Source organism: Coregonus clupeaformis, chromosome 20 (assembly GCF_020615455.1).
Source record: "Coregonus clupeaformis isolate EN_2021a chromosome 20, ASM2061545v1, whole genome shotgun sequence".
Lineage (NCBI taxonomy): Eukaryota > Metazoa > Chordata > Actinopteri > Salmoniformes > Salmonidae > Coregonus > Coregonus clupeaformis.
The window spans coordinates 11,147,439-11,173,220 of NC_059211.1; the positions used below are offsets into that span (position 1 = coordinate 11,147,439).

A 25,782-nucleotide genomic window follows, 5' to 3' on the forward strand; every position below is an offset into this window, starting at 1 on the left:
GTTGTCGGTGATCAGGCCTACCACTGTTGTGTCGTCAGCAAACTTAATGATGGTGTTGAAGTCGTGCTTGGCCACGCAGTCATGGGTGAACAGGGAGTACAGGAGGGGACTAAGCATGCATCCCTGAGGGGCCCTGTGTTGAGGATCAGCGTGGCAGATGTTTTGTTGCCTACCCATACCACCTGGGGGCGGCCCATCAGGAAGTCCAGGATCCAGTTGCACAGGGAGGTGTTTAGTCCCAGGGTCCTTATCTTAGTGATGAGCTTTGTGGGCACTATGGTGTTGAACGCTGAGCTCTAGTCAATGAACAGCATTCTCACATAGGTGTTCCTTTTGTCCAGGTGGGAAAGGGCAGTGTGGAGTGTGATTGAGATTGCGTTGGGGCGGTATGCGAATTGGAGTGGGTCTAAGGTTTCCTGGATGATGGTGTTGATGTGAGTCATGACCATTCTTTCAAAGCACTTCATGGCTACCGACGTGAGTGCTACGGGGCGGTAGTCATTTAGGCAGGTTACCTTGGCATTCTTGGGCACAGGGACTATGGTTGTCTGCTTGAAACGTGGGTATTACAGACTCAGTCAGGGAGAGGTTGAAAATGTCAGTGAAGACACTTGCCAGTTAGTCCGCGCATGCTCTGAGTACATGCCCTGGTAATCTGTCTGGCCCCGCTGCCTTGTGAATGTTGACCTGTTTAAAGGTCTTGCTCACATTGGCTACGGAGAGTGTGATCACACAGTCGTCCGTTACAGCTGGTACTCTCATGCATGCTTCAGTGTTGCTTGCCTCGAAGCGAGCATAAAAGGCATTTAGCTCGTCTGGTAGGCTCGCGTCACTGGGCAGCTCCCGGCTGGGTTTCCCTTTGTAGTCCATAATAGTTTGCATTCCCTGCCACATCCGACGAGCGTTAGAGCCGGTGTAGTAGGATTCAATTTTAGTCCTGTATTGACGCTTTGCCTGATTGATGGTTCGTCGGATGGCATAGCGGGATTTATTATAAGCATCCGGATTAGTGTCCCGCTCCTTGAAAGCGGCAGCTCTAGCCTGTGGGGATGATGTCGTCGGTGCATTTATTGATGAAGCCGGTGACTGAGGTGGTATACTCCTCAATGCCATTGGATGAATCATGGAACATATTCCAGTCTGTGCTAGCAAAACAGTCCTGTAGTGTAGCATCTGCATCATCTGACCACTTCTGTATTGACCGAGTCACTGGTACTTCCTGCTTTACTTTCTGCTTGTAAGCAGGAATCAGGAGGATATAATTATGGTCAGATTTGCCAAATGGAGGGCGAGGGAGAGCTTTGTATGCATATCTGTGTGTGGAGTAAAGATGGGCTAGAGTTTCTTTTTCTCTGGTTGCACATGTGACATGCTGGTAGAAATTAGGTAGAACGGATTTAAGTTTGCCTGCATTAAAATCCCCGGTCACTAGGAGCGCCGCCTCTGGATCAGCATTTTCTTGTTTGCTTATGGCCTTATACAGCTCGTTGAGTGCGGTCTTAGTGCCAACATCGGTTTGTGGTGGTAAATAGACGGCTACGAATAATATAGATGAGAATTCTCTTGGTAGATAGTGTTGTCTACAGCTTATCATGTGGTGTTCTCAGGCGAGTAATACCTCGAGAATTCTTTAATATTAGACAAATAGACACACACCACCGCCCCTCATCTTACCAGACGTAGCTACTCTGTCCTGCCGATGCACCGAAAACACAGCCAGTTCTATATTATCCATGTCGTCGTTCAGCCACGACTCGGTGAAACATAAGATATTACAGTTTTTAATGTCCCGTTGGTAGGATAGTCTCGATCGTAGATCATCAAGTTTATTTTCCAGTGATTGTACGTTGGCCAATAGAGCCGAGGGTAATGGCGATTTACTCACTCGCCTACAAATCCTAACAAGTCACCCTGACCTTCTCCCTCTGTATCTTTGCCTTTTCTTCACACCAATGACGGGGATTTGGGCCTGTTCTCCTGAAAGTAGTATATCCTTCGCGTCGGACTCATTAAAGAAAAAATCTTCATCCAGTTCGAGGTGAATAATCGCTGTTCATATGTCCAGAAGCTATTTCCGGTCATAAGAGACGGTTGCAGCAACTTTAGGTACAAAATAAGTTACAAACAATGTGAAAAAAACACACAACAAATAGCACAGTTGGTTAGGAGCCTTTAAAACGGCAGCCATCCCCTCCGGCGCCATTATTGAATACTATCACTTGTTCTCTGATCCACGTCCCTACTTTTTTCTTAAAGGTATCTGTGATCAACAGATGCATATCTGTATTCCCAGTCATGTGAAATCCATAGATTAGGGCCTAATGAATTATTTCAATTGACTTATTTCCTTATATGAACTGTAACTCAGTAAAATCTTTGAAATTGTTGCATGTTGCGTTTATATTTTTGTTCAATATATTTCTGGGATACAATATCAAGGAACACTTAATGCGACTACACGGAGGAGCCCTTAATGCTACTGAGCGGCAAAACGGTTGCAGTTCAACATCAACCATTAATATTAAACAGAGAGAGGTTAAACAATGTATTGATAATGTATGTGTGTGTTCACCATATTGTATAGCTGCTGTTCTATTGTACACATCATCTTTGTTTTGGTGACACGGCCTGTATAATGTAAATCTAATGGGAAGTTGCTTTATGATCCACCTGCAACTTGCAATTTGTCAAACAGAGGAGGCCCTGCAGCACCTATTATTCATGGAGGTTGTGCTATTCCTGGACCTCAGCCGTGATTAACAGCAAAGCTACGGCGCTCTCCAGCCACTAAATTACCTGGATTATTGGGCCTTCATGATTTTTTGTGCACTACTTTGCATTACTCTCCAAAAATGCTCAACCTGTATTTAGACACAATATATGATGATGAAGAACATGCCAGCTGGCTCAAATTGAAATTATTAAAATGGCACTGGATTTTATGTTTTTTGTTTATGTTCTGGGGAGTCATTGCCCAGGAATATATTAGTAGACATCATATTTTTGATATTCATACTGAATCTGGGCATTTAGGTTTTTGAATGCACAAATCAGTGCTGAAACATTGTTAACAGTTCAGCAAAAATAAATACAACACATTAAAATCTCCCCAAAAAAATCTTCAAAGATATTTTACTCAAATGGATGCTAGTTGTGAGGCACAGACACTGGCAGGTACATAAGTGGGAGGCTTTATTGCACTGCTTTGAAAATGTCACAGACTTCGTGGTCTGTGCGTTCTTAGTGTTGGTGCTGCCTCCACTATTGTGTCCACCGCTGTCTCTAATGTAGCCCACAATGGGAGGGGATGTGTGTTTGTACTGACAGGCAGGTCACAGAGACCTTTCAAATGCATGTTAATCAATGGCCCCGCACAATGACACCAGTGGAGGATTATGAGGACTTGGCAAGGCTCTTAGCATTGGCATACTGCGATTGATTTAGTCACTCTTGTTATTGGCTTCCATTTCTGCAGATGTTGTAGACCCCTTGGCTGTCTTCTGCCTTTATCTCTCCCTGAGTATTGAGTGACATTGTTCACGTTTGCTTAGGACTGATATGAATCTAGGGCCCCTTGTTCATCCAAACTCCACACAACGGTTTAGAGACAAAGGTTTTCTGAAATCATAGCCACAAACACAATGGACTAGGAACCCAGGTATGTCTGCAAAGTACAGTATATGCACATCTCTTACTGTGGTAGAATGGTACACCATTACGTTCTTATTGTTTTACTCCATAGAAGGTATGGCCCGGTTCAGGATCTGTAGGGAGACTGATGAGAATCCAGGCTTCCCCTTATACACTAAGGCAGATCCAGGTAAGATCAGGGTTAGACCCACCTCTGGACCAGGGGTCTGATAACCTTGGCATACACTAAAGGCAAACCCAGGTTTCCTATTCCAGTGTATTTGGGGCTCAGGAGTTTGTGGGTGTTTTCTAAACCGTTGAAACAACTAGGTGTTTTGACTCTTTGTTACTGCATCTAGAGAGTCCCGTTTCTCTCTGTAGTTTAGTTTCTGCTGTTCTGCTGAGATAGTGCTGGTAGAGGCTATAATTGCTTTGTTGCCTTTCTTTATGGTGCGGTTATTGCTAATGTTGTTTGTAATTAAAGGAGCGGGCCTTCCAGAGGTCCAGATCCAGCTGTGAGATAGAGGCAGGGTGTTAGCGCCTTGCAGATCCATCACAGCCCAATACACAGCCCCAGCTCTCTACCTTCTCTCCACACATATGCATGTCCACACAGACACAAACGCAAGCACGCGTGTCCACACATACACACACTGACAGACAGACACAAATGCAAGCACGCGTGTCCACACACACACACACACACACACACAGGCAGCCTGCCAAGCACCTGCCAATACCCCTCAACACAGCACCAATCCCTGTGATAGATTACCAGGAAAAGTCCCTGTCTCACTTGCCCACTAGATTTGCAATCTTAGGTCTCCCTTCTCCAGAGTACAGAGGCGTAGGGATGCAGAGGTAAGACACGCAAGAACAGGAAATCAACATATACAAACTGCATGCACAGTACTATGTTTATAAGGATTCCACGTGAAAGATTTGCACACACTCGCACACACCCTTCGGCGTTGCAATGCATCTTTCTTATCACGCCTCATCTGTCTAAGTGGACTGTTGATGTCAGCAATGATATGTAGTGCCAAGAAAGGTAGCATATTCATTATAGGGTATGCACAGTATGAACTTGCTCGAAGAACACAAGCACACACCTGTATATGGAGTGCCCTGCTCTTTCAGAAGAACATGAGTCCTTGAAAAATATGTTCTGTACTGGTGATTTGTCTCAATAGAGCCCCACAGTGGAGGTGTTATAATACCCATAAAACCTAGCAGTCAAACAGGCAGATGGTTCCAATCATTTTTCCATAGGGAATTTTAGAAACACTTAAAATAAGGGTTGTGTTTCGTGGAGGCTTACTCTTGCGTGAAGTTTTGATAACCATGTAAATCTCTCTTGGATCAATATATTCGGCTCATTTACTCTCAGATTCAAAAATGCTAATTAGCATTAAAGTAGACGTCATGCAAGACTACAAATACCTGCAAGCTCCTCTAGCTGACACCTTTGCTAACAGGTATTGTGTCAATTAAAAGTGTGCACAAGTCAGTTCAAGGAATTGTCAGTTTAAAGAAATGTAGCCAATTTATTCATGACTAAATTTAGCTAACATAAGATAATTAATCCAAAGATTTTTACCTTTGCCTCGATTCAGCAGTCTCGTCCAGATCATCATAGCATTTGTAGTTCTTTATGATTAGAAGTAAATTAGCATGTCATTATTGGGGGGTAAATTCAGGCGAATATATTGATAAAAGTCACCTTGTCCTAGAGAGATTTACGCGGTTATAAAAACGTCACGCCAGGGTAAGCCTACACAAAACATAGCCCTTATTTTAAGTGTTTCTAAAATTCCCTATGGGGAAAATGAATGGTGGAAAAACTATTGGAACCATTTCCTTGTTTGACCGCTAGGTTTTATGGGTATTATGACTCATGCTGTGGTACTCTATAAGAACAGGCATTTCAGCAGCATCTCCCGAGGGTGAATATGTATTTTTCCTGCTTGAGTGTGACATGAGGCAGCACCTTCGAGAGGTACTATCACAGGACAGTCTCCATTGTGGAGGAGGTTGTGCAGGGGCACTTCACAAATGCAATTGGAAATAAAGGTTTGAGTGTGCCCTGCCAAATCTCCCCCTGAACAGAACACAGACTGGTCGTGACTGACTGGCAGGTGATTCTCAAAGACTCAATAGTGGGGAATATACCATAACTCAGATTCAGACATGGCATGTGATTGAATGCTAGCCAGCAAATCCTAAGTGGATTTGTGTTTTTCTTTCAGTCACCCTATGTGCTTCTGTTTACTTTCGGTAAAACAGTATGTTCTGACCTCAACCTTGTTTTGCATGTTGACTTTGCATTCTTACTGGCCACTAGACCAAACTGCCGTAGACAATCGTATAACCCCAAACCAATGCTACTCACTTGGTCATTGTGTAGCTTGAGTGCTACACTGATTCATATTCACCACTAACATCACAACAGTAGTGTGGCACTGACGTCTGTCCCTTTCATATGCCTTTTGAATCAGCAGTTCAGTGACTAACACTTCTCAAGGGACATATTTGGAATGGTTTGTATTATTTGTATGGAGTAGGATAGATGGTACCTGTTTTCACTGACCCACAGAAGACCCCTGTGAGAAGGAAATATTGTCTGCATTAGGAACATTGCCAATGTATATGTACTGCTTTTTATTTACATATTGTGCACGATGTGCTTTTACCCCACTAACCATAAAAGAGTGAGAAGAATTGAACATTATGTTAAAAGTTGATGATAAATACAAATAAAAAAGTGAAAAGAAAAAGCCTATTTTATGTGGTGATTGTTATAATTTCAGTGGCCAACCACTGTCGTCACATACTAATTTAGATTCAACCAAATGCTTTGTGTGAATTCTATATGATTTCAATCTAGCAATTACATTCTTCCTTTCAAGACTGTGTTACTTTAAGCTCTGTAAATATTTTAAATACAAAAAGCCCTGGCTGCTTGAGAAAGCGTCCATAGTTAAAGCTGCCTCCCTGACATTGGCAAAGAGATTTACACCGCGTCTCGGCACATGAAAGGAGACTCATTTTGTATTCACAGAACCTGCCTCTGCCATTCAGTCTTTTGAACTTCCATTAAGCAATTTATCACCATGCAATTCATTTCATTTTCCTAACCCTTGGGATGGATGCTTTTTTCCTTCCCACTGCCTCAGTAGCGTTAACATTAAATATGCACACTGACCACAGTGTGGTCGCTATGTTTTGTGTTGGGTTACAAAGCTACTGGTAGTTTACCAAAGTTACCAGAAACGTCAGTCATTTTGGTAATTAAAAACAAATCTATGGCAATCTATCGTAACCTTAGTAATATATACTTGAATAACTTTTAAAATATTTATTCATACACTACCGGTCAAAGGTTTTAGAACACCTACTCATTCAAGGGTTTTCTAAATTTTTTACTATTTTCTACATTGTAGAATAATAGTGAAGACATCAAAACTATGAAATAACACATATGGAATCATGTAGTAACCAAAAAAGTGTTAAACAAATCAAAATATATTTTATATTTGAGATTCTTCAAATAGCCACCCTTTGCCTTGATGACAGCTTTGCACACTCTTGGCATTCTCTCAACCAGCTTAACGATGTAGTCACCTGGAATGCATTTCAATTAAAAGGTGTGCCTTCTTAAAAGTTAATTTGTGGAATTTCTTTCCTTCTTAATGTGTTTGAGCCAATCAGTTGTGCTGTGACAAGGTAGGGGGGTATACAGAAGATAGCCCTATTTGGTAAAATAACATGTCCATATTATGGCAAGAACAGTTCAAATAAGCAAAGAGAAATGACAGTCCATCATTACTTTAAGACATGAAGGTCAGTCAATACGGAAAATGTCAAGAACTTTAAAAGTTTATTCAAGTGCAAACACAAAAACCATCAAGCGCTATAATGAAACTGGCTCTCATGAGGACCGCCACAGGAATGGAAGACCCAGAGTTACCTCTGCTGCAGAGCATAAGTCCATTAGAGTTACCAGCCTCAGAAATTACAGTGCAAATAAAGCTTCACAGAGTTCAAGAAACAAACACATCTCAACATCAACTGTTCAGAGGAGAGTGTGTGAATCAGGCCTTCGTGGTCGAATTGCTGCAAAGAAACCACTACTAAAGGACACCAATAATAAGAAGAGACTTGCTTGGGCCAAGAAACACGAGCAATGGACATTAGACCTTTGGATATTTGTCCTTCGGTCTGGAGTCCAAATTGGAGATTTCTGATTCCAACTGCCGTGTCTTTGTGAGACGTGGTGTGGTTGAACGGATGATCTCCGCATGTGTATTTCCCACCGTAAAGCTTGGAGGAGGAGTGTTATGGTGTGGGGGTGCTTTGCTGGTGATACTGTCTGTGTGAGGGCTATTTTACCAAGAAGGAGAGTGATTTAGTGCTGCATCAGATTACCTGGCCTCCACAATCCCCTGACCTCAACCAAATTGAGATGGTCTTGGATGAGTCGGACCGCAGAGTGAAGGAAAAGCAGCAACAAGTGCTCAGCATATGTGGGAACACCTTGAAGACTGTTGGAAAAGCATTCCAGGTGAAGCTGGTTGAGAGAATGCCAATAGTGTGCAAATCTGTCATCAAGGCAAAGGGTGGCATTTTGATTTGTTTTACACTTTTTTTGGTTACTACATGATTCCATATGTGTTATTTCATAGTTTTGATGACTTCAGTATTATTCTACAATGTAATAACTCCTAGTGGCCGGGGTCTTTAATGCAGGAAAACTTAAATCCGTTTGAACTAATTTCTACTAGCATCTCACATCTCACAGAGGGAAAAAAAACTCTAGACCACCTTTACTCCACACACAGAGATGCATACAAAGCTATCCCTCACCCTCCATTTGAGAAATCTGACCGTAATTCTATCCTCCTTATTCCTGCTTACAAGCAAAAACTAAGCAGGAAGTACCAGTGACTCGCTCAATACGGAAGTGGTCAGATGACGCAGATTCTAAGCTACAGGACTGTTTTGCTAGCACAGACTGGAATATATTCTGGGATTCTTCCGATGGCATTGTCACGACTTCCGCCGAGGCTGCCTCCCCTCCTTGTTCGGGCAGGTTTCGGCGTTCGTCGTCACCGGCTTACTAGCTGCTGCCGATCCATTTATCATCACTCCACTAGTCTTGTCTAATTAATCACACACACCTGGTCCTTATCCCCAATTAGTCATTGTATAAGTGTTCCCTCTGCTTCCTTGTCTGTGTGGGTAATTGTTTGTTGTGAGCTGTGTGTAGCTCGGTTGAGCTACCCTTACCTTGTTGTTGCCAGGGTAGATATTTCCCCTGTGCCTGAGTGTTGTTGTCGCATGCTTGCGCAACTGTTTATCGACGGAATAAACTTTTTGGATGCGTATTACTCTCCTGCTCCTGACTCCTTCTATCACATGCATCACAGGCATTGAGGAGGACACCACATCAGTAAGTGCATCGATGATGTTGTCCCCACGGTGACCGTACGTACATACCCCAACCAGAAGCCATGGATTACAGGCAACATCCGCACTGAGCTAAGGGGAACAGCTGCCACTTTCAAGAAGCTGGACTCTAACCCGGACGCTTATAAGAAATCCCTCTATGCCCCCGACGAACCATCAAACAGGCAAAGGGTCAATGCAGGACTAAGATTGAATCATACTAAACCGGTTCCGACGCTCGTCGGATGTGGCAGGGTTTGCAAACTATTACAGACTACAAAGGGAAGCACAGCCACGAGCTGCCCAGTGATACGAGCCTACCAGACGAGCTAAATTACTTCTATGCTCGCTTCGAGGCAAGCAACACTGAAGCATGCATGAGAGCACCAGCTGTTCCGGGTGAGTGTGTGATCACGCTCTCCGTAGCCGATGTGAGCAAGACCTTTAAACAGGTCAACATTCACAAGGCCGCGGGGCCAGATGGATTATCAGGATGTGTACTCAGAGCATGCACGGACCAACTGGCAAGTGTCTTCACTTATTTTCAACCTCTCCCTGACTGAGTATGTAATACCTACATGTTTCAAACAGACCACCATAGTCCCTGTCCCCAAGAAAGTGAAGGTACCCTGCCTAAATGACTACCGCCCCGTAGCACTCACGTTGGTAGCCATGAAGTGCTTTGAAAGGCTGGACATGGCTCACATCAACACCATCATCCCGGAAACCCTAGACCCACTTCAATACGCATACCACCCCAACAGATCCACAGATTACGCAATCTCAATTGCACTCCACACTGCCCTTTCCCACCTGAACAAAAGGAACACCTATGTGAGAATGCTGTTCATTGACTACAGCTCAGCGTTCAACACCATAGTGCTCACGAAGCTCATCACTAAGCTAAGGACCCTGGGACTAAACACCTCCCTGTGCAACTGGATCATGGACATCCTAACGGGCCGCCACCAGGTGGTAAGGGTAGGCAACAAAACATCTGCCACGCTGGTCCTCAACACAGGGGCCCCTCAGGGGTGCATGCTTAGTCCCCTCCTGTACTCCCTGTTCACTCATTAAGTTTGCTGACGACACAACAGTGGTAGGCCTGATCACCGACAACGATGAGACAGCCTATAGGGAGGTGGTCAGAGACCTGGCAGTGTGGTTTCAGGACAACAACTTCTGCCTCAACGTGAGCAAGACAAAGGAGCTGATTGTGGACTACAGGAAATGGAGTGCCGAACACGTCCCCATTCACATCGACAGGGCTGTAGTGGAGTGTGTCGAGAGTTTCAAGTTCCTTGGTGTCCACATCCCCAACAAACTATCATGGTCCAAACACACCAAGACAGTCGTGAAGAGGGCACGACAACACCTTTTCCCCCTCAGGAGACTGAAAAGATTTGGCATGGGTTCCCAGATCCTCAAAAAGTTCTACAGCTGTAACATTGAGCGCATCCTGACCGGTTGCATCACCGCCTGGTATGGCAACTGCTCGGCATCCGACCGTAAGGCGCTACAGATGGTAGTGTTTATGGCCCAGTACATCACTGGGGCCAAGCTTCCTGCCATCCAGGACCTATATACTAGGCTGTGTCAGAGGAAGGTCCCATAAGTTGTCAACGACTCCTGTCACCCAGGTCACAGACTATTCTCTCTGCTACCGCACAGCAAGCGGTACCGGAGCGCCAAGTCTAGGTCCAAAAGGCTCCTTAACAGCTTCTACCCCCAAGTCATAAGACTGCTGAACAATTAATCAAATGGCCACCCGGACTATTCCCCACCCCCTTTGTTTTTACACTGCTGCTACTAGCTGTTTATTATCTATGCATAGTCACCTTACCCCTACCTACAGTGAGGGAAAAAAGTATTTGATCCCCTGCTGATTTTGTACGTTTGCCCACTGACAAAGACATGATCAGTCTATAATTTTAATGGTAGGTTTAGTTGAACAGTGAGAGACAGAATAATAACAAAAAAATCCAGAAAAATGCATGTCATAAATGTTATAAATTGATTTGCATTTTAATGAGGGAAATAAGTATTTGACCCCTTGCAAAACATGACTTAGTACTTGGTGGCAAAACCCTTGTTGGCAATCACAGAGGTCAGACGTTTCTTGTAGTTGGCCACCAGGTTTGCACACATCTCAGGAGGGATTTTGTTCCACTCCTCTTTGCAGATCTTCTCCAAGTCATTAAGGTTTTGAGGCTGATGTTTGGCAACTCGAACCTTCAGCTCCCTCCACAGATGTTCTATGGGATTAAGGTCTGGACACTGGCTAGGCCACTCCAGGACCTTAATGTGCTTATTCTTGAGCCACTCCTTTCTTGCCTTGGCCGTGTGTTTTGCGTCATTGTCATGCTGGAATACCCATCCACGACCCATTTTCAATGCCCTGGCTGAGGGAAGGAGGTTCTCACCCAAGATTTGACGGTACATGGCCCCGTCCATCGTCCCTTTGATGCGGTGAAGTTGTCCTGTCCCCTTAGCAGAAAACCACCCCCAAAGCATAATGTTTCCACCTCCATGTTTGACGGTGGGGATGGTGTTCTTGGGGTCATAGGCAGCATTCCTCCTCCTCCAAACACGACGAGTTGAGTTGATGCCAAAGAGCTTGATTTTGGTCTCATCTGACCACAACACTTTCACCCAGTTCTCCTCTGAATCATTCAGATGTTCATTGGCAAACTTCAGACGGCCCTGTATATGTGCTTTCTTGAGGAGGGGGACTTTGCGGGAGCTGCAGGATTTCAGTCCTTCACGGCGCAGTGTGTTACCAATTGTTTTCTTGGTGACTATGGTCCCAGCTGCCTTGAGATCATTAACAAGATCCTCCCGTGTAGTTCTGGGCTGATTCCTCACCGTTCTCAGGATCATTGCAACTCCACGAGGTGAGATCTTGCATGGAGCTCCAGGCTGAGGGAGATTGACAGTTCTTTTGTGTTTTTTTCCATTTGCGAATAATCACACCAACTGTTGTCACCTTCTCACCAAGCTGCTTGGTGATGGTCTTGTAGCCCATTCCAGCCTTGTGTAGGTCTACAATCTTGTCCCTGAGATCCTTGGAGAGTGCTTTGGTCTTGGCCATGGTGGAGAGTTTGGAATCTGATTGAGTGATTGCTTCTGTGGACAGGTGTCTTTTATACAGGTAACGAGCTGAGATTAGGAGCACTCCCTTTATGAGTGTGCTCCTAATCTCAGCTCGTTACCTGTATAAAAGACACCTGGGAGCCAGAAATCTTTCTGAATGAGAGGGTAAAAACGTATTTCCCTCATTAAAATGCTAATCAATTTATAACATTTTTGACATGCGTTTTTCTGGATTGTTATTCTGTCTCTCACTGTTCAAATAAACCTACCATTAAAATTATAGACTGATCATTTCTTTGTCAGTGGGCAAACGTACAAAATCAGCAGTGGATCAAATACTTTTTTCCCTCACTGTACATGTACAAATTACCTTGACTATCCTGTACCCCTGCACATTGACTCGGTGTCACGCCCTGGCTCTGGGGACACTGTTATGTTGAGCCAGGGTGTGTAGATCTATGTGTTATATTTCTATGTTGGGGGTTCTAGTTCGTCTGTTTCTATGTTTGCCTGAGTGACTCCCAATCAGAGGCAACGAGTGTCAGCTGTCGTTTGTTGTCTCTGATTGGGAGCCATATTTAAACTGTATGATTTTCATTCGTGGTTGTGGGATTTTGTTTCAAGTCTGTTTATGTTAGACCGTGAACTGTCACGTATCGTTTGTTGTTTTGATCGTGTCTCTAATTAAAGAGTATGTTTGCCTGCAACGCTGCGCCTTGGTCCTCATCTATTCCTGACGATCGTGACAGAAAATCCCACCACAACTGGACCAAGCAGCGAGTCGAGGAGCCATCGCCAGGGAAATCCCTAGCAGATCTCCATGGCAGCCTCGACTGGGTCAAGCCGAGTGAAGAGCAGAGAGAGTGGACTTGGGAACAATGGAGGAAGAGCTTCGACTGGGTCAAGCCAATTGAGGAGCTGAATAGCGGGAGTTGGAGGCAGAAGAGCGAGAGTTGGGCGAGAACTATAGAGGCCTGGCCCACGGGGAAGAGAGACCCCCAGAAATTTTTTTAGGGGGGCTCACGACGTCGGGCAGCAGGAGGCCGCGATAGAGGCGGTCCAGCGGGTTGGCAGAGGAGGCCGCCAGGTTACGGGGGGCCACTGGTCGAAGAGGGGATGGAAGGTGTAGAGGCACGGCGAGAGGTACTGGGGTGTGTTACCAGTCCGGTCCGGCCCGTTCCAGATCCCGGTGTAGGGCCAGTGGTGTGTGTCCCCAGTACGGTCCGGTCTGTTCCTGCTCCCCGCACCCAAGTCAGTGGTGCGCCCGTCAGCCCTGCTCGGCCCGTTCCTGCTCCCCGCACCAAGTCAGTGGTGCGCTTCGTCCAGCCCGGCTCGGCCCGTTCCTGCTCCCCGCACCAAGTCAGTGGTGCGCCTCGTCAGCCCGGCTCGGCCCGTTCCTGCTCCCCGCACCAAGTCAGTGGTGCGCTTCGTCAGCCCGGCTCGGCCCGTTCCTGCTCCCCGCACCAAGTCAGTGGTGCTCTTCGTCAGCCCGGCTCGGCCCGTTCCTGCTCCCCGCACCAAGTCAGTGGTGCGCTTCGTCAGCCCGGCTCGGCCCGTTCCTGCTCCCCGCACCAAGTCAGTGGTGCGCTCCGTCAGCCCGGCTCGGCCTGTTCTCCACACCAAGCCAGTGGTGGGCGTCGTCAGTCCGGCAAGGCCCGTGCCTGTTCCACTGGTGCCTGGTTCGGCACTGGTCAGATGTTTTACGCCGGAGCTAGAGCAATCCGCTCCATCAGTGTGCAGTCCAGCTCCGGCCAGCGAGGGCCAGACCAGACCAGGGGTACTTTGGGGGGTTGGAGAGGGAGCGGGGATCAGGCCCCGGGCCGGATCCGCCGCCCAGGCGGAGTGCCCACCCGGTCCCTCCCCTGTGGTATTTGGTTGACGCGGTCGGAGTCGGCGCCTTTAGGGGGGGGTACTGTCACGCCCTGGCTCTGGGGACACTGTTATGTTGAGCCAGGGTGTGTAGATCTATGTGTTATATTTCTATGTTGGGGGTTCTAGTTCGTCTGTTTCTATGTTTGCCTGAGTGACTCCCAATCAGAGGCAACGAGTGTCAGCTGTCGTTGGTTGTCTCTGATTGGGAGCCATATTTAAACTGTATGATTTTCATTCGTGGTTGTGGGATTTTGTTTCAAGTCTGTTTATATTAGACCGTGAACTGTCACGTATCATTTGTTGTTTTGATCGTGTCTCTAATTAAAGAGTATGTTTGCCTGCAACGCTGCGCCTTGGTCCTCATCTATTCCTGACGATCGTGACACTCGGTACCGGTACCACCTGTATATAGCCTCGTTATTGGTATTTTATTGTGTTACTTTTTACTTTATTTTTTACTTTAGTTTACTTAGTAAACTATTTCTTGAACTGCATTATTGATTAAGGGTTTGTAAGTAAGCATTTCACGGTAAGGTCTACACCTGTTGTATTCGGCGCATGTGACAAATAACATTTTAATTGATTTGAAAATTACAGACACCTATGATAATATGAAGTTCCCAAAAAGGCCACTAGATGTCTTGTGATAGATTACCTAAAATCCTTGACATATACCAAAAATCTGGTAATTTATTTGTAAACATCTAAAGTTTCCAGCAACCCTAGTTTTGTGTTTCAAGTTTCAAGCCTTTCTCACCTCTTACACCTATCTGGACCAAAACCATGTTCCAGTACTACATTCAAGCTGAGGAAATTGGCTTTTATTGAATGTATTTCTATATCATAATGTTTCTCCCTTGTAACATTTTTATTTCTTCTTCATTTCAGTTGCACCAGCCATCCACGAGATGAAAAGCCATGGAGTTGGCTTGGGACGCACAGCTCTGCTGAGGTGTGAGGCTGCAGCTGTACCCACACCATCATTTGAGTGGTACAAGGGAGAGAAAAGGTTAGAGAAACAAATTGCTCTGGGTCATTCGCCATGGAAATAAAAGTTTTTTGGGTTTATAGAGTTGGATGCACATTTGTTGCCAACCATTAGCACTAAACTAGTTCCATTGGTTCGATCCATTATGCAATGAGGGTAGAGTGTGTTCTGAAGCATCTTTGACTTCTTTACACATGACAAATGTCACCACATAGTAAATGTGTAAACAATGTGTTAGTCTGGCACTAACTGTCACTAGTCTGGCCCTGGAAAGTATAAGTAATAACTAATCCAATAAGAAAAGTAATTTTGACTACGTCCACACCTTGCTTTCTAATTAAATGTTTGCGTAGCTCATCAACTAGCTAAAAACATTCTCAGCACATACATCAATCAGTGTAGATTCAAGTGGCTGTTCTTGAATTTAGAAACCAAATTACTCCCATTACCCGTCATTTACCCACTCCTAGTGAGCACAATTTCAATCATCAGTTCACACTGCGCTAATTGTAATTATAGGGTGGATTCAATTTATTTTAATAGCTAAGGAGGCACATTGCCATGATTCTAGTGTTTACTTAATCCTAAACCTAGCTCTACGTTTGAGCCTTTTAACATGAAAAGTCATTTTTCTTGACACATTCGTAGTTATAGAGGTCTTAAAGACATTATGGATGTGTGCGCTGCGTAATGGTAGAGCATGGATGTTTCTATATGCTAAGCTGCACTCAGTGTTCCCAGATGTTAAGTGCCACACAGTACATTTAGCTGTGTGTGGATGTCACTATAGTATGAATGCAGTCATGCCACTGGTTTGTCTGCATCAGAAATAATGAGACAGTTTTGACAGTAAAATCTTTCTTTTGAGGCTTCACTGTTCATGGTGTTGAAAGAGAAACGCTTTTGCTCTGACAGACAGTGATGCTTGTTTTGTGGCGTTCTGGAGGAGAAGCAAGCATGCTCCCAGACTCCCACCGAGATGATCAGTGAATGTTCAACTAACATTTGAGGAAATCGCAGTGGGGGAGAGAACAACAGATGCTCAGAGATTTGCTGGACATAAGGTCATACGTAGCGTTTCAACTCCGAGAGCCACTGTGAGCCAGTCAAACTACGCAAGTGCATATACAGGAGGCCACTGTGCTGCCAGAATAGGAGTCATCCCTGTCTTCTCCCTGGACTTTTTCAATATTTTAGGTAATTTGAACAATGGCTAAATTGTACATCATATCTTAGGTAACTCATCTGGCCATCTCAGATTGTTTATGCCACCAGAAAAACAAACTAAAGAAACTGATTAGAAAGGAATAATGGCAAACGTGTCATACAATTATACATTGAATGCCAATAATAAGTGACATGCTGCTAGTTCACACTTACTCTTAGGGTCGTCTCTCTATCTTGCTGTGGCAGTCCTTCAAAACAACACTCAAAGACATAAGCCCAGCAAAAGGAAAATTTGATGTATTGAAGAGGATGATGAAGTACTGTAGAGACCCTATTTGAGGTTGATACATATTTTCTCCCTTCTTGACTCACCTCTTCCTCCTCGATATTTTCAGAAAAGGAAAGCTTTATTTGTCGTCCGTTCTATTTCAGGATTAACAAGGGTCAGGGGATTGACATCAAGAACCTTAGCTCCAGATCAGTCCTCACAGTGACCAACATGACAGAGGATCGCTATGGTAACTACACGTGTGTCGCCGCCAACATCCTGGGAAGGGCCAACGCCAGTGTGCCTCTCATTCGTAAGTAGCCTGGATATCTCTGTCATTGCTGACATGGGCCTGTTCTGTGGGTGGCTCTTGCATTTTGAAACAGTATTTTTGATGTGATTGCTTGACAACTTCCTTTCTGCTGGTGCAGATATATGAATTTAGTCATTTTTGTATATTTTTATATGTTAAAGTATACGTGTTTGTGTGTGAGTGCGTTTGTGTGTTTGCTTGTGTGTGTCCACACACATCAAGCAAGCAGCAAGGAAGCAACAAGGAAAGAGAATATTTGCTGTAAAACCATTTTTGATCAAGTACATGATGTAGAAAATTCCATTTGATATGTTCAGCAATGAAATATTAGCCGGTACATTTCAATTATTCACTAGTTTGTGCAGCTCCTTCTAATAACACTGTCCTTAACAGACCAAACCCTGCTCTACAGAAAGATACCCTTATAGGTGGTGAATGCCAAGGGAGTGCTTGAGTCTCCTGTTTGTGCATGCACAAAGAGCCACATCAAAGGGCTGTGTGAGATCCTCAAATGGAGGGATCTTAATGTGACGACGCTGCCGAGGCCTCAAAGGCAGACTGTGTGGCAACGGGGCCCAAAAATAGACAGCCAGGCAAATTCCTGTGTTCCCTCAGAACCGTGCTTCTCTCTCTCGCCCTCTCTCTCTCTCTCTCTCGCCCTCTCTCTTTCTCGCTCTCGCCCTCTCTCTCTGATCAACACTAATGGAAGAGAGGCCAAGCAATCCCTGCAGCACGACTCAAAGCCCACACATAAACACACACAACAAACCAAGGAGTGAAATCACCGTGGGTGACTTTAAATTGCTATTCTAGTAACAGTCGATAGGTATTGATGAGGTGGAGGAGAGGAGAAATTCCTATTTAATCAAGAAGTGCCCATTGGCGTACATTTTAAATGGCAACAGTGACAGTATGGGTTGATGTGTTTGGGGAAAACTTGGGAAATTGTGGGCTGTTGCATTGGGCCATCTTTGGCTCGTCCATAGTTCATGCTTCTTTCTTTGGGTACATTCTATGTTTTGTTTAGTTCCTTTCATCACACCCAAGGGTTGAAACTTGACACATCAAATTATAACCCTATCAATTTGAAACTTCAATTATATAATAATGTACATTGCTCAAGTGCAGACCTTAACCTCTAAAAATTATTTGAGAGCAACTGCAGCAATATACAGTACCATGGTGAATTAAGGCAGTATGCATAGTATTCTTAAGTGCATAGAGAACATGAAAAAGGTGACATCCTGCACCAGTCTTCCACAGTGTATTTCCAATGACAGATGGTTTGGTTGTGTTGGGAAAGAGGGGTGAGTATCAAACATCTGAGCTTTGGGCTTGTATGTCGTTTTGTGTCTTGCAAACAAAGTGTTTCACTGATATCTATCTAGTCGGTGGGAGTTGTGGGATTGTTGTGTCCCAACTGTGCTGTTAAAGTGGTTGAGTTCGCTTGTCCAAGTCTGTGTCAGAAAGTGTGGGTTCTTTGTTTCCCTGGAGTTTGCATTTAGTCAGGGTCTCTGCTGCAAAGAGTTGTGAGCCTCCCTGGCATTTTAGACACTCTTAAGCCTTTGACAGGGTACTCACCACACTGATAAATCATATCCAATATCCACTCTATTCAACATTTAAAAAACACTCAAGGCTGTCTTTCAGAATGCCTGTCTTATATTATTCACCATGCACTGCTGCATCACACTCTCGGGTATATAGTCTCAATAAATAAAAAAAGCTGTGTGTTTCATGTCACTGAAGTGAACTTTTACAAAGTACTGCACAGATTTAGTCCCCGTCTCCCCCAACAATTCAGAGGACTCCTCCAGCTTAATTGGTCAAGTGTTTATCCCCTGCCCACCTCGGCTTAGCTCTGGAGGAGCTTTGCAGTCTACCCCCAACCTTCCTCCTACTGCTCTGGGCCAAAATGAGAAGAGACACATTGGTAGCGGGAAAGTAACGCATTCTCCTCCTGAAAAACCTCCTCCTGGCGGCCATGTTGAACCAGGGCTCCACTGGCTGGTGGGCTAATAACTGCCTTGTTCATTTGTCATGCTTATCAATCACCGCCCGGGATTGTGTCATCTCTCCATGTATCCTTGTCTGTTATTGTTGTTGTTGTCGTTGTTATTGTTGTTGTTTTTCTCTGTCACCATACTGTGACCACACCTGAGTCATCGAGCATAAAGGGACAAAAAATGTAACCAAATAGTGGTGGATATGATCGGACTTTATACCTACAAATAAATGTCATATAAAGTGCCTTCAGAAACCCCTTGACTTGTTCCAAATTGTGTTCTGTTACAGCCTGAATTAAAAATGTGATTAAAAATAATAATAATCACCCATCTCCACACAATGACCCATAATGACAAAGTGACAACTTTTAGACATTTTTGCTAATTTATTTAAAATGAAATACAGAAATATGTATACTGAACAAAAATATAAACACAACATATGACAATTGATTTTACTGAGTTACAGTTCATATAAGGAAATATTGAATTGAAATTAATTCATTAGGCCCTAATCTATGGATTTCACATGACTGGGCAGGGGCGCAGCCATGGGTGGGCCCACTTGGGAGCCAGGCCACCCACTAGGGAGCCAGGCCCAGCCAATCAGAATGAGTTTTTCCCCACGAAAGGGTTTTATTACAGACGGAAATACTCCTCAGTTTCATCAGTTGTCCAGGTGGTTGGTCTCAGACGATCCCGCAGGTGACGAAGCTGGATGTGGAGTTCCTGGGCTGGCGTGGTTACACTCGGTCTGCGGTTGTGAGGCCGGTTGGACGTACTGCCAACGACGTTGAGGCGGCTTATGGTAGAGAAATTAACATTCAATTATCTGGCAAACGCTCTGGTGGACATTTCTGCAGTCAGCATGCCAATTCCACACTCCCTCAAAATTTGAGACATCTGTGGCATTGTGTTGTGTAATAAAACTGCACATTTTAGTGTGGCCTTTTATTGTCCCCAGCACAAGGTCCACATGTGTAATGGTCATGCTGTTTCATCAGCTTCTTGATATGCCACACCTGTCAGGTGGATGGATTATCTTGGCAAAGGAGAAATGCTCACTAACAAGGATGTAAACTAATTTGTGCCCAAAATTGGAGAGAAATAAGCTTTTTGTGTGTATGGAAAATATCTGGGATCTTTTATTTCAGCTCATGAAACATGGGGCCAACACTTTACATGTTGCGTTTATATTGTTGTTCAGTATAATTTACATACACTAAATGACCAAAAGTATGTGGACACCTGCTCGTCGAACATCTCATTCCAAAATCATGGGCATTAATATGGAGTTGGTCCCCACTTTATTGCTATAACAGCCTCCACTCTTTTGGGAAGGCTTTACACTAGATGTTGGAACATTGCTGCGGGGACATGCTTCCATTCAGCCACGAGAGCATTAGTGAGGTCGGGCACTGATGTTGGGCGATTAGGCATGGCTCGCAGTCAGTGTTCCAATTCATCCCAAAGGGTTGAGGTCAGGGCTCTGTGCAGGCCAGTCAAGTTCTTCCACACCGATCTCGACAAACCATTTCTGTATGGACCTTGCTTTGTGCACGGGGGCATTGTCATGCTGAAACAGGAAAGGACCTTCCCCAAACTGTTGCCACAAAGTTGGAAGCACAGAATTGTCTAGAATGTCATTGTATGCTGTAGCATTAAGCTTTCCCTTCACTGGAACTAAGGGGCCTAGCCCACACCATGAAAAATAGCCCCAGACCATTATTCCTCCTCCACAAACTTTACAGTTGGCACTATGCATTGCGGCAGGTAGCGTTCTCCTGACATCCGCCAAACCCAGATTTGTCCGTCGGACTGCCAGATGGTGAAGCGTGATTCATCACTCCAGAGATGGTGTTTCCACTGCTCCAGAGTCCAATGGTGGTGAGCTTTACACCACTACAGCCAACGCTTGTCATTGCACATGGTGATTTTAGGCTTGTGTGCGGCTGCTCCGCCATGGAAACCCATTTCATGAAGCTCTCAACGAACGGTTATTGTGCTGACTTTGCTTCCAGAGGCAGTTTGGAACTCAGTAGTGAGTGTTGCAACCGAGGACAGACGATTTTTACGTGCTGCGCGCTTCAGCACTCCACGGTCCCGTTCTGTGAGCTTGTGTGGCCTACCACTTTGTGGCTGAGCCGTTGTTGCTCCTAGACGTTTCCACTTCACAATAACAGCACTTACAGTTGAACGGGTAAGCACTAGCAGGGCAAAATGTTGACGAACAGACTTGTTGGAAAGGTGGCATCCTATGACGGTGCCATGTTGAAAGTCACTGAGCTCTTCAGTAAGGCCAATCTACTGCCAATGTTTGTCTATAGAGATTGCATGGCTGTGTGCTCGATTCTATACACCTGTCAGCAATGGGTGCGGCAGAAATAGCAGAATCCACTATTTTGAATGGGTGTCCACATACTTTTGTATATATAGTGTAAGTATTCACATCCCTGAGTCAATACATATAAGAATCACATTTGGCAGCGATTACAACTGTGAGTCTTTTTGGCTAAGTCTCTAAGAGCTTTGCACACCTGGATTGTACAATATTTGCAAATTATTAATTTAAAACATTCTTCATGCTCTTGCCATAGATTTTCAAGCCGATTTAAGTCAAAACTGTAACTAGGCCACTCAGGAATATTCAATGTCGTCTTGGTAAGCAACTCCAGTGTGTATTTGGCCTTGTGCTTTAGGTTATTGTCCTGCTGAAAGGTGAATTTGTCTCCCAGTGTCGGTTGGAAAGCAGACTGAAGCAGGTTTTCGTCTAGGATTTTGCCTGTGCTTAGCTTTTTTCCATTTACTTTTATCCTAACAAACTCCCCTGTCCTTGCCAATGACGAGCATACCCATAACATGATGCAGCCACCCCCATGCTTGAAAATATGAAGAGTGGTACTCAGTGATATGTTGTGTTGGATTTGCCCCAAACATATCGCTTTGAATTCAGGACATAAAGTTAATTTCTTTGCCACATTTTTTGCCGTTTTAATTTAGTGCCATGTTGCAAACAGGAATCATGTTTTTGGAATATTTATATTCTGTGTAGGCTTCCTTCTTTTCCCTCTGTCAATTAGGTTAGTATTGTGGAGTAACTACAATGTTGTTGATCCATCCTCAGTTTTTTCCTATCACAGCCATTTTCTTTAATTGACTAATATCTCGCTTCTTGTATAAATGTATTAGCCATGTTAACCCCCAAATTACCCCCTGGCACAATCAATTAATTTACAACGCTCTGGTTGTGTTCATGGCCCAGATTCCCTGTGAAGTAGCACATGGGACTGGAGACTGAAGAAGCGGGCTGGAAATGCAAATGGCCGTCTTTGGATGATGAGCCCTGTGGAACCCCCCATAAGATGATATGCATGCTAAGCAGCATTAACAAGTAGAAGAATAACAAATTATGTGGTTCATAAATAAATAACATATTAACACCTGCAGTCATATCATTAAAGAGAAAAAACAGTTAAGATAGCCTTGAGAAATATTCACGCAATGAATGTGGCCGTGCATGAAAGACAGATAATGCAATCATGTTGTGGCAGCCCAGGTTGGGCTCAGTTGGAGTTGCACATTAGTAAAGTAGTGATTTCTTCATCATTATCATGACCTTAATTTTTTTCGACAATCAACCTTCAGCCAAAGCTGAACAAGTCCATTTACATATATTCATTTGTTATTCTAACAACAACTCTAAGAAGACAAAGCAGATCGCATACAGCTCCCCACTAAGTTAATCTGGGCAGCTCTGAATTGTGTGAATGTTACTCATTTTCTGCTATCATTGTTCTGCTAAGACAAAGAGGATGTTGTTATTACAGTGTAAGATGAAATACCCCGCTGCATAATGTGTTTTGTCTCGCAAGTGAGTACTGTACAGAGGTCGCTCAGCATACACATGAATGCGTTTTGATGGGATACATTGTGTGAATGTGAGAATGTAGCTAACGCCCGACCTCATTAAGGATAGAGGAGGGAGATTGCATGTCAAAGGATATCATACTCTGCAGGAATGGAAGAGTGTCTGAGAGAGCTGAGAATGGGAGATGATTCACTAGTGGATTCATGCTCAAGTATTAATCAGATAGTGCTGCTGCTTGAAAAAAGTCTGTCCTCAGATATCCACTACCGCACTAGTTACCCCCCAAAAAATACAAAATCACTGGTTCCCACCAATATAGTCAGGAAAAGAGTATCATTGTAAATGTAATATATGACTCTTTACACATATTCAAATGTAAAGCATATCAGACTTTTAATTTTTGCTACAAACCCTAATGGTTTCTTCTTTAGGAGGCCTTCTAGTTCAGATACTTGGAAAACTAGCAAAGAGGCTAACGTTGAATGAGCAATTGGTGGCTCTCCATTTGCCCTGAAATCGAAATGGATATACAGTGGGGGAAAAAAAGTATTTAGTCCGCCACCAATTGTGCAAGTTCTCCCACTTAAAAAGATGAGAGAGGCCTGTCATTTTCATCATAGGTACACGTCAACTATGACAGACAAATTGAGATTTTTTTTCTCCAGAAAATCACATTGTAGGATTTTTAATGAATTTATTTGCAAATTATGGTGGAAAATAAGTATTTGGTCAATAACAAAAGTTTCTCAATACTTTTTATATACCCTTTGTTGGCAATGACACAGGTCAAACGTTTTCTGTAAGTCTTCACAAGGTTTTCACACACTGTTGCTGGTATTTTGGCCCATTCCTCCATGCAGATCTCCTCTAGAGCAGTGATGTTTTGGGGCTGTCGCTGGGCAACACGGACTTATAACTCCCTCCAAAGATTTTCTATGGGGTTTAGATCTGGAGACTGGCTAGGCCACTCCAGGACCTTGAAATGCTTCTTACGAAGCCACTCCTTCGTTGCCCGGGCAGTGTGTTTGGGATCATTGTCATGCTGAAAGACCCAGCCACGTTTCATCTTCAATGCCCTTGCTGATGGAAGGAGGTTTTCACTCAAAATCTCACGATACATGGCCCCATTCATTCTTTCCTTTACACGGATCAGTCGTCCTGGTCCCTTTGCAGAAAAACAGCCCCAAAGCATGATGTTTCCACCCCCATGCTTCACAGTAGGTATGGTGTTCTTTGGATGCAACTCAGCATTCTTTGTCCTCCAAACACGACAAGTTGTGTTTTTACCAAAAAGTTCTATTTTGGTTTCATCTGACCATATGACATTCTCCCAATCCTCTTCTGGATCATCCAAATGCACTCTAGCAAACTTCAGACGGGCCTGGACATGTACTGGCTTAACCCTCCCGTTGTCCTAGGGTCAAAATGACCCGCCACTGTGTTGAACCAACTTTATTTAATTTTTATATTTTTGGGATCATTTGTGAGAAGGAGGCAGTGAGACTTTAAAGAAAGTATCAATGCCTCCTTCTCACAAATGATCAAAAAAATATAAAAATTAAATAAAGTTGTTTCAACACAGTGGCGGGTCATTTTGACCCTAGGACAACGGGAGGGTTAAGCAGGGGGACACGTCTGGCACTGCAGGATTTGAGTCCCTGGCAGCGTAGTGTGTTACTGATGGTAGACTTTGTTACTTTGGTCCCAGCTCTCTGCAGGTCATTCACTAGGTCCCCCCGTGTGGTTCTGGCATTTTGACCCCACGGGGTGAGATCTTGCGTGGAGCCCCAGATCGAGGGAGATTATCAGTGGTCTTGTATGTCTTCCATTTCCTAATAATTGCTCTCACAGTTGATTTCTTCAAACCAAGCTGCTTACCTATTGCAGATTCATTCTTCCCAGCCTGGTGCAGGTCTACAATTTTGTTTCTGGTGTCCTTTGACAGCTCTTTGGTCTTGGCCATAGTGGAGTTTGGAGTGTGACTGTTTGAGGTTGTGGACAGGTGTCTTTTATACTGATAACTAGTTCAAACAGGTGCCATTAATACAGGTAACGAGTGGAGGACAGAGGAGCCTCTTAAAGAAGAAGTTACAGGTCTGTGAGAGCCAGAAATCTTGCTTGTTTGTAGGTGACCAAATACTTATTTTCCACCATAATTTGCAAATTAATTAATTAAAAATCCTACAATGTGATTTTCTGGAGAAAAAAAATCTCAATTTGTCTGTCATAGTTGACGTGTACCTATGATGAAAATTACAGGCCTCTCTCATCTTTTTAAGTGGGGGAACTTGCACAATTGGTGGCTGACTAAATACTTTTTTTCCCCACTGTATTGAGTGCCCATGTAACTGGATTAAAATGGAAAGTGTAAGTAGGCTCCGCACTACTCTTGGCTGTCCTATATATCATTGCCCTTCTGTGCAAGTAGAAAGAAAATAAAGTGGTAGTATTTTTTACATATATGAAGGCAGTGTAAACCACAATAATGGATTCCTGAGTTTCCTCTCCCCTGTGGAAGTTTCTGGAGGAGGTTATATCTGCATTTTGGGATTACGGTGAGGCCTACATTGTACTTTCTTGCAGCCCACATACAGTAATCTTGTTTGTCACCTCCCACCAAATTCTATCTGGCGAAGCTTAGCAGCCATCTAACCTAATGATCCATATGTCTTTAAGGGTGTTTTCACATACAGACCTTATCAGTCCCGAGACCCAAGCAAATATCGGCTTTTCATTTATCTGACTTTCATTTATCTTCATGTCCAGCCGTTATATTTAGCCTCACAATTAAGTGTTTAACAATTGTATTTTACATAAACAGTTGCATTCATGAGTTACATTGACAAATCTCAACAATAGCATAAATGTCACGGTTTCGGCCGAGGCGGCCCCTCCTCCTTGTTCGGGCAGGTTTCGGCGGTCGTCGTCTCCGGAGTACTAGCTGCCACCGTTCTATGTTTCTTGTTTGATTGGTTTTGTCTGTTTGTCACACCTGTTTTGTGTTATGTCTCATTAAGCACCCTATTTAGTTCCTTGTTGTTAGTTAGGTGTTGTGTGTAATTGTTTTCTTGCCGTGTTGCTGCGCTACCTATTTTGGTGCGCTATTTAGTAGTTTGCCTCCTTGTTGTT

At 44.1% G+C, this 25,782-nt stretch overlaps 1 protein-coding gene across 2 annotated transcripts in view; it reads left to right on the forward strand.

Moving 5' to 3' along the window:
- negr1 (neuronal growth regulator 1) overlaps positions 1-25,782 on the forward strand; it is a 441,422-nt gene that overhangs the window by 339,232 nt on the left and 76,408 nt on the right. For both annotated transcript variants that reach the window (XM_045205313.1, XM_041839104.2), the window contains exons 5-6: positions 14,932-15,052; positions 16,631-16,779. In XM_045205313.1, the coding sequence (XP_045061248.1) occupies positions 14,932-15,052; positions 16,631-16,779 (270 nt within the window). The remainder of the gene's footprint in view (positions 1-14,931; positions 15,053-16,630; positions 16,780-25,782) is intronic.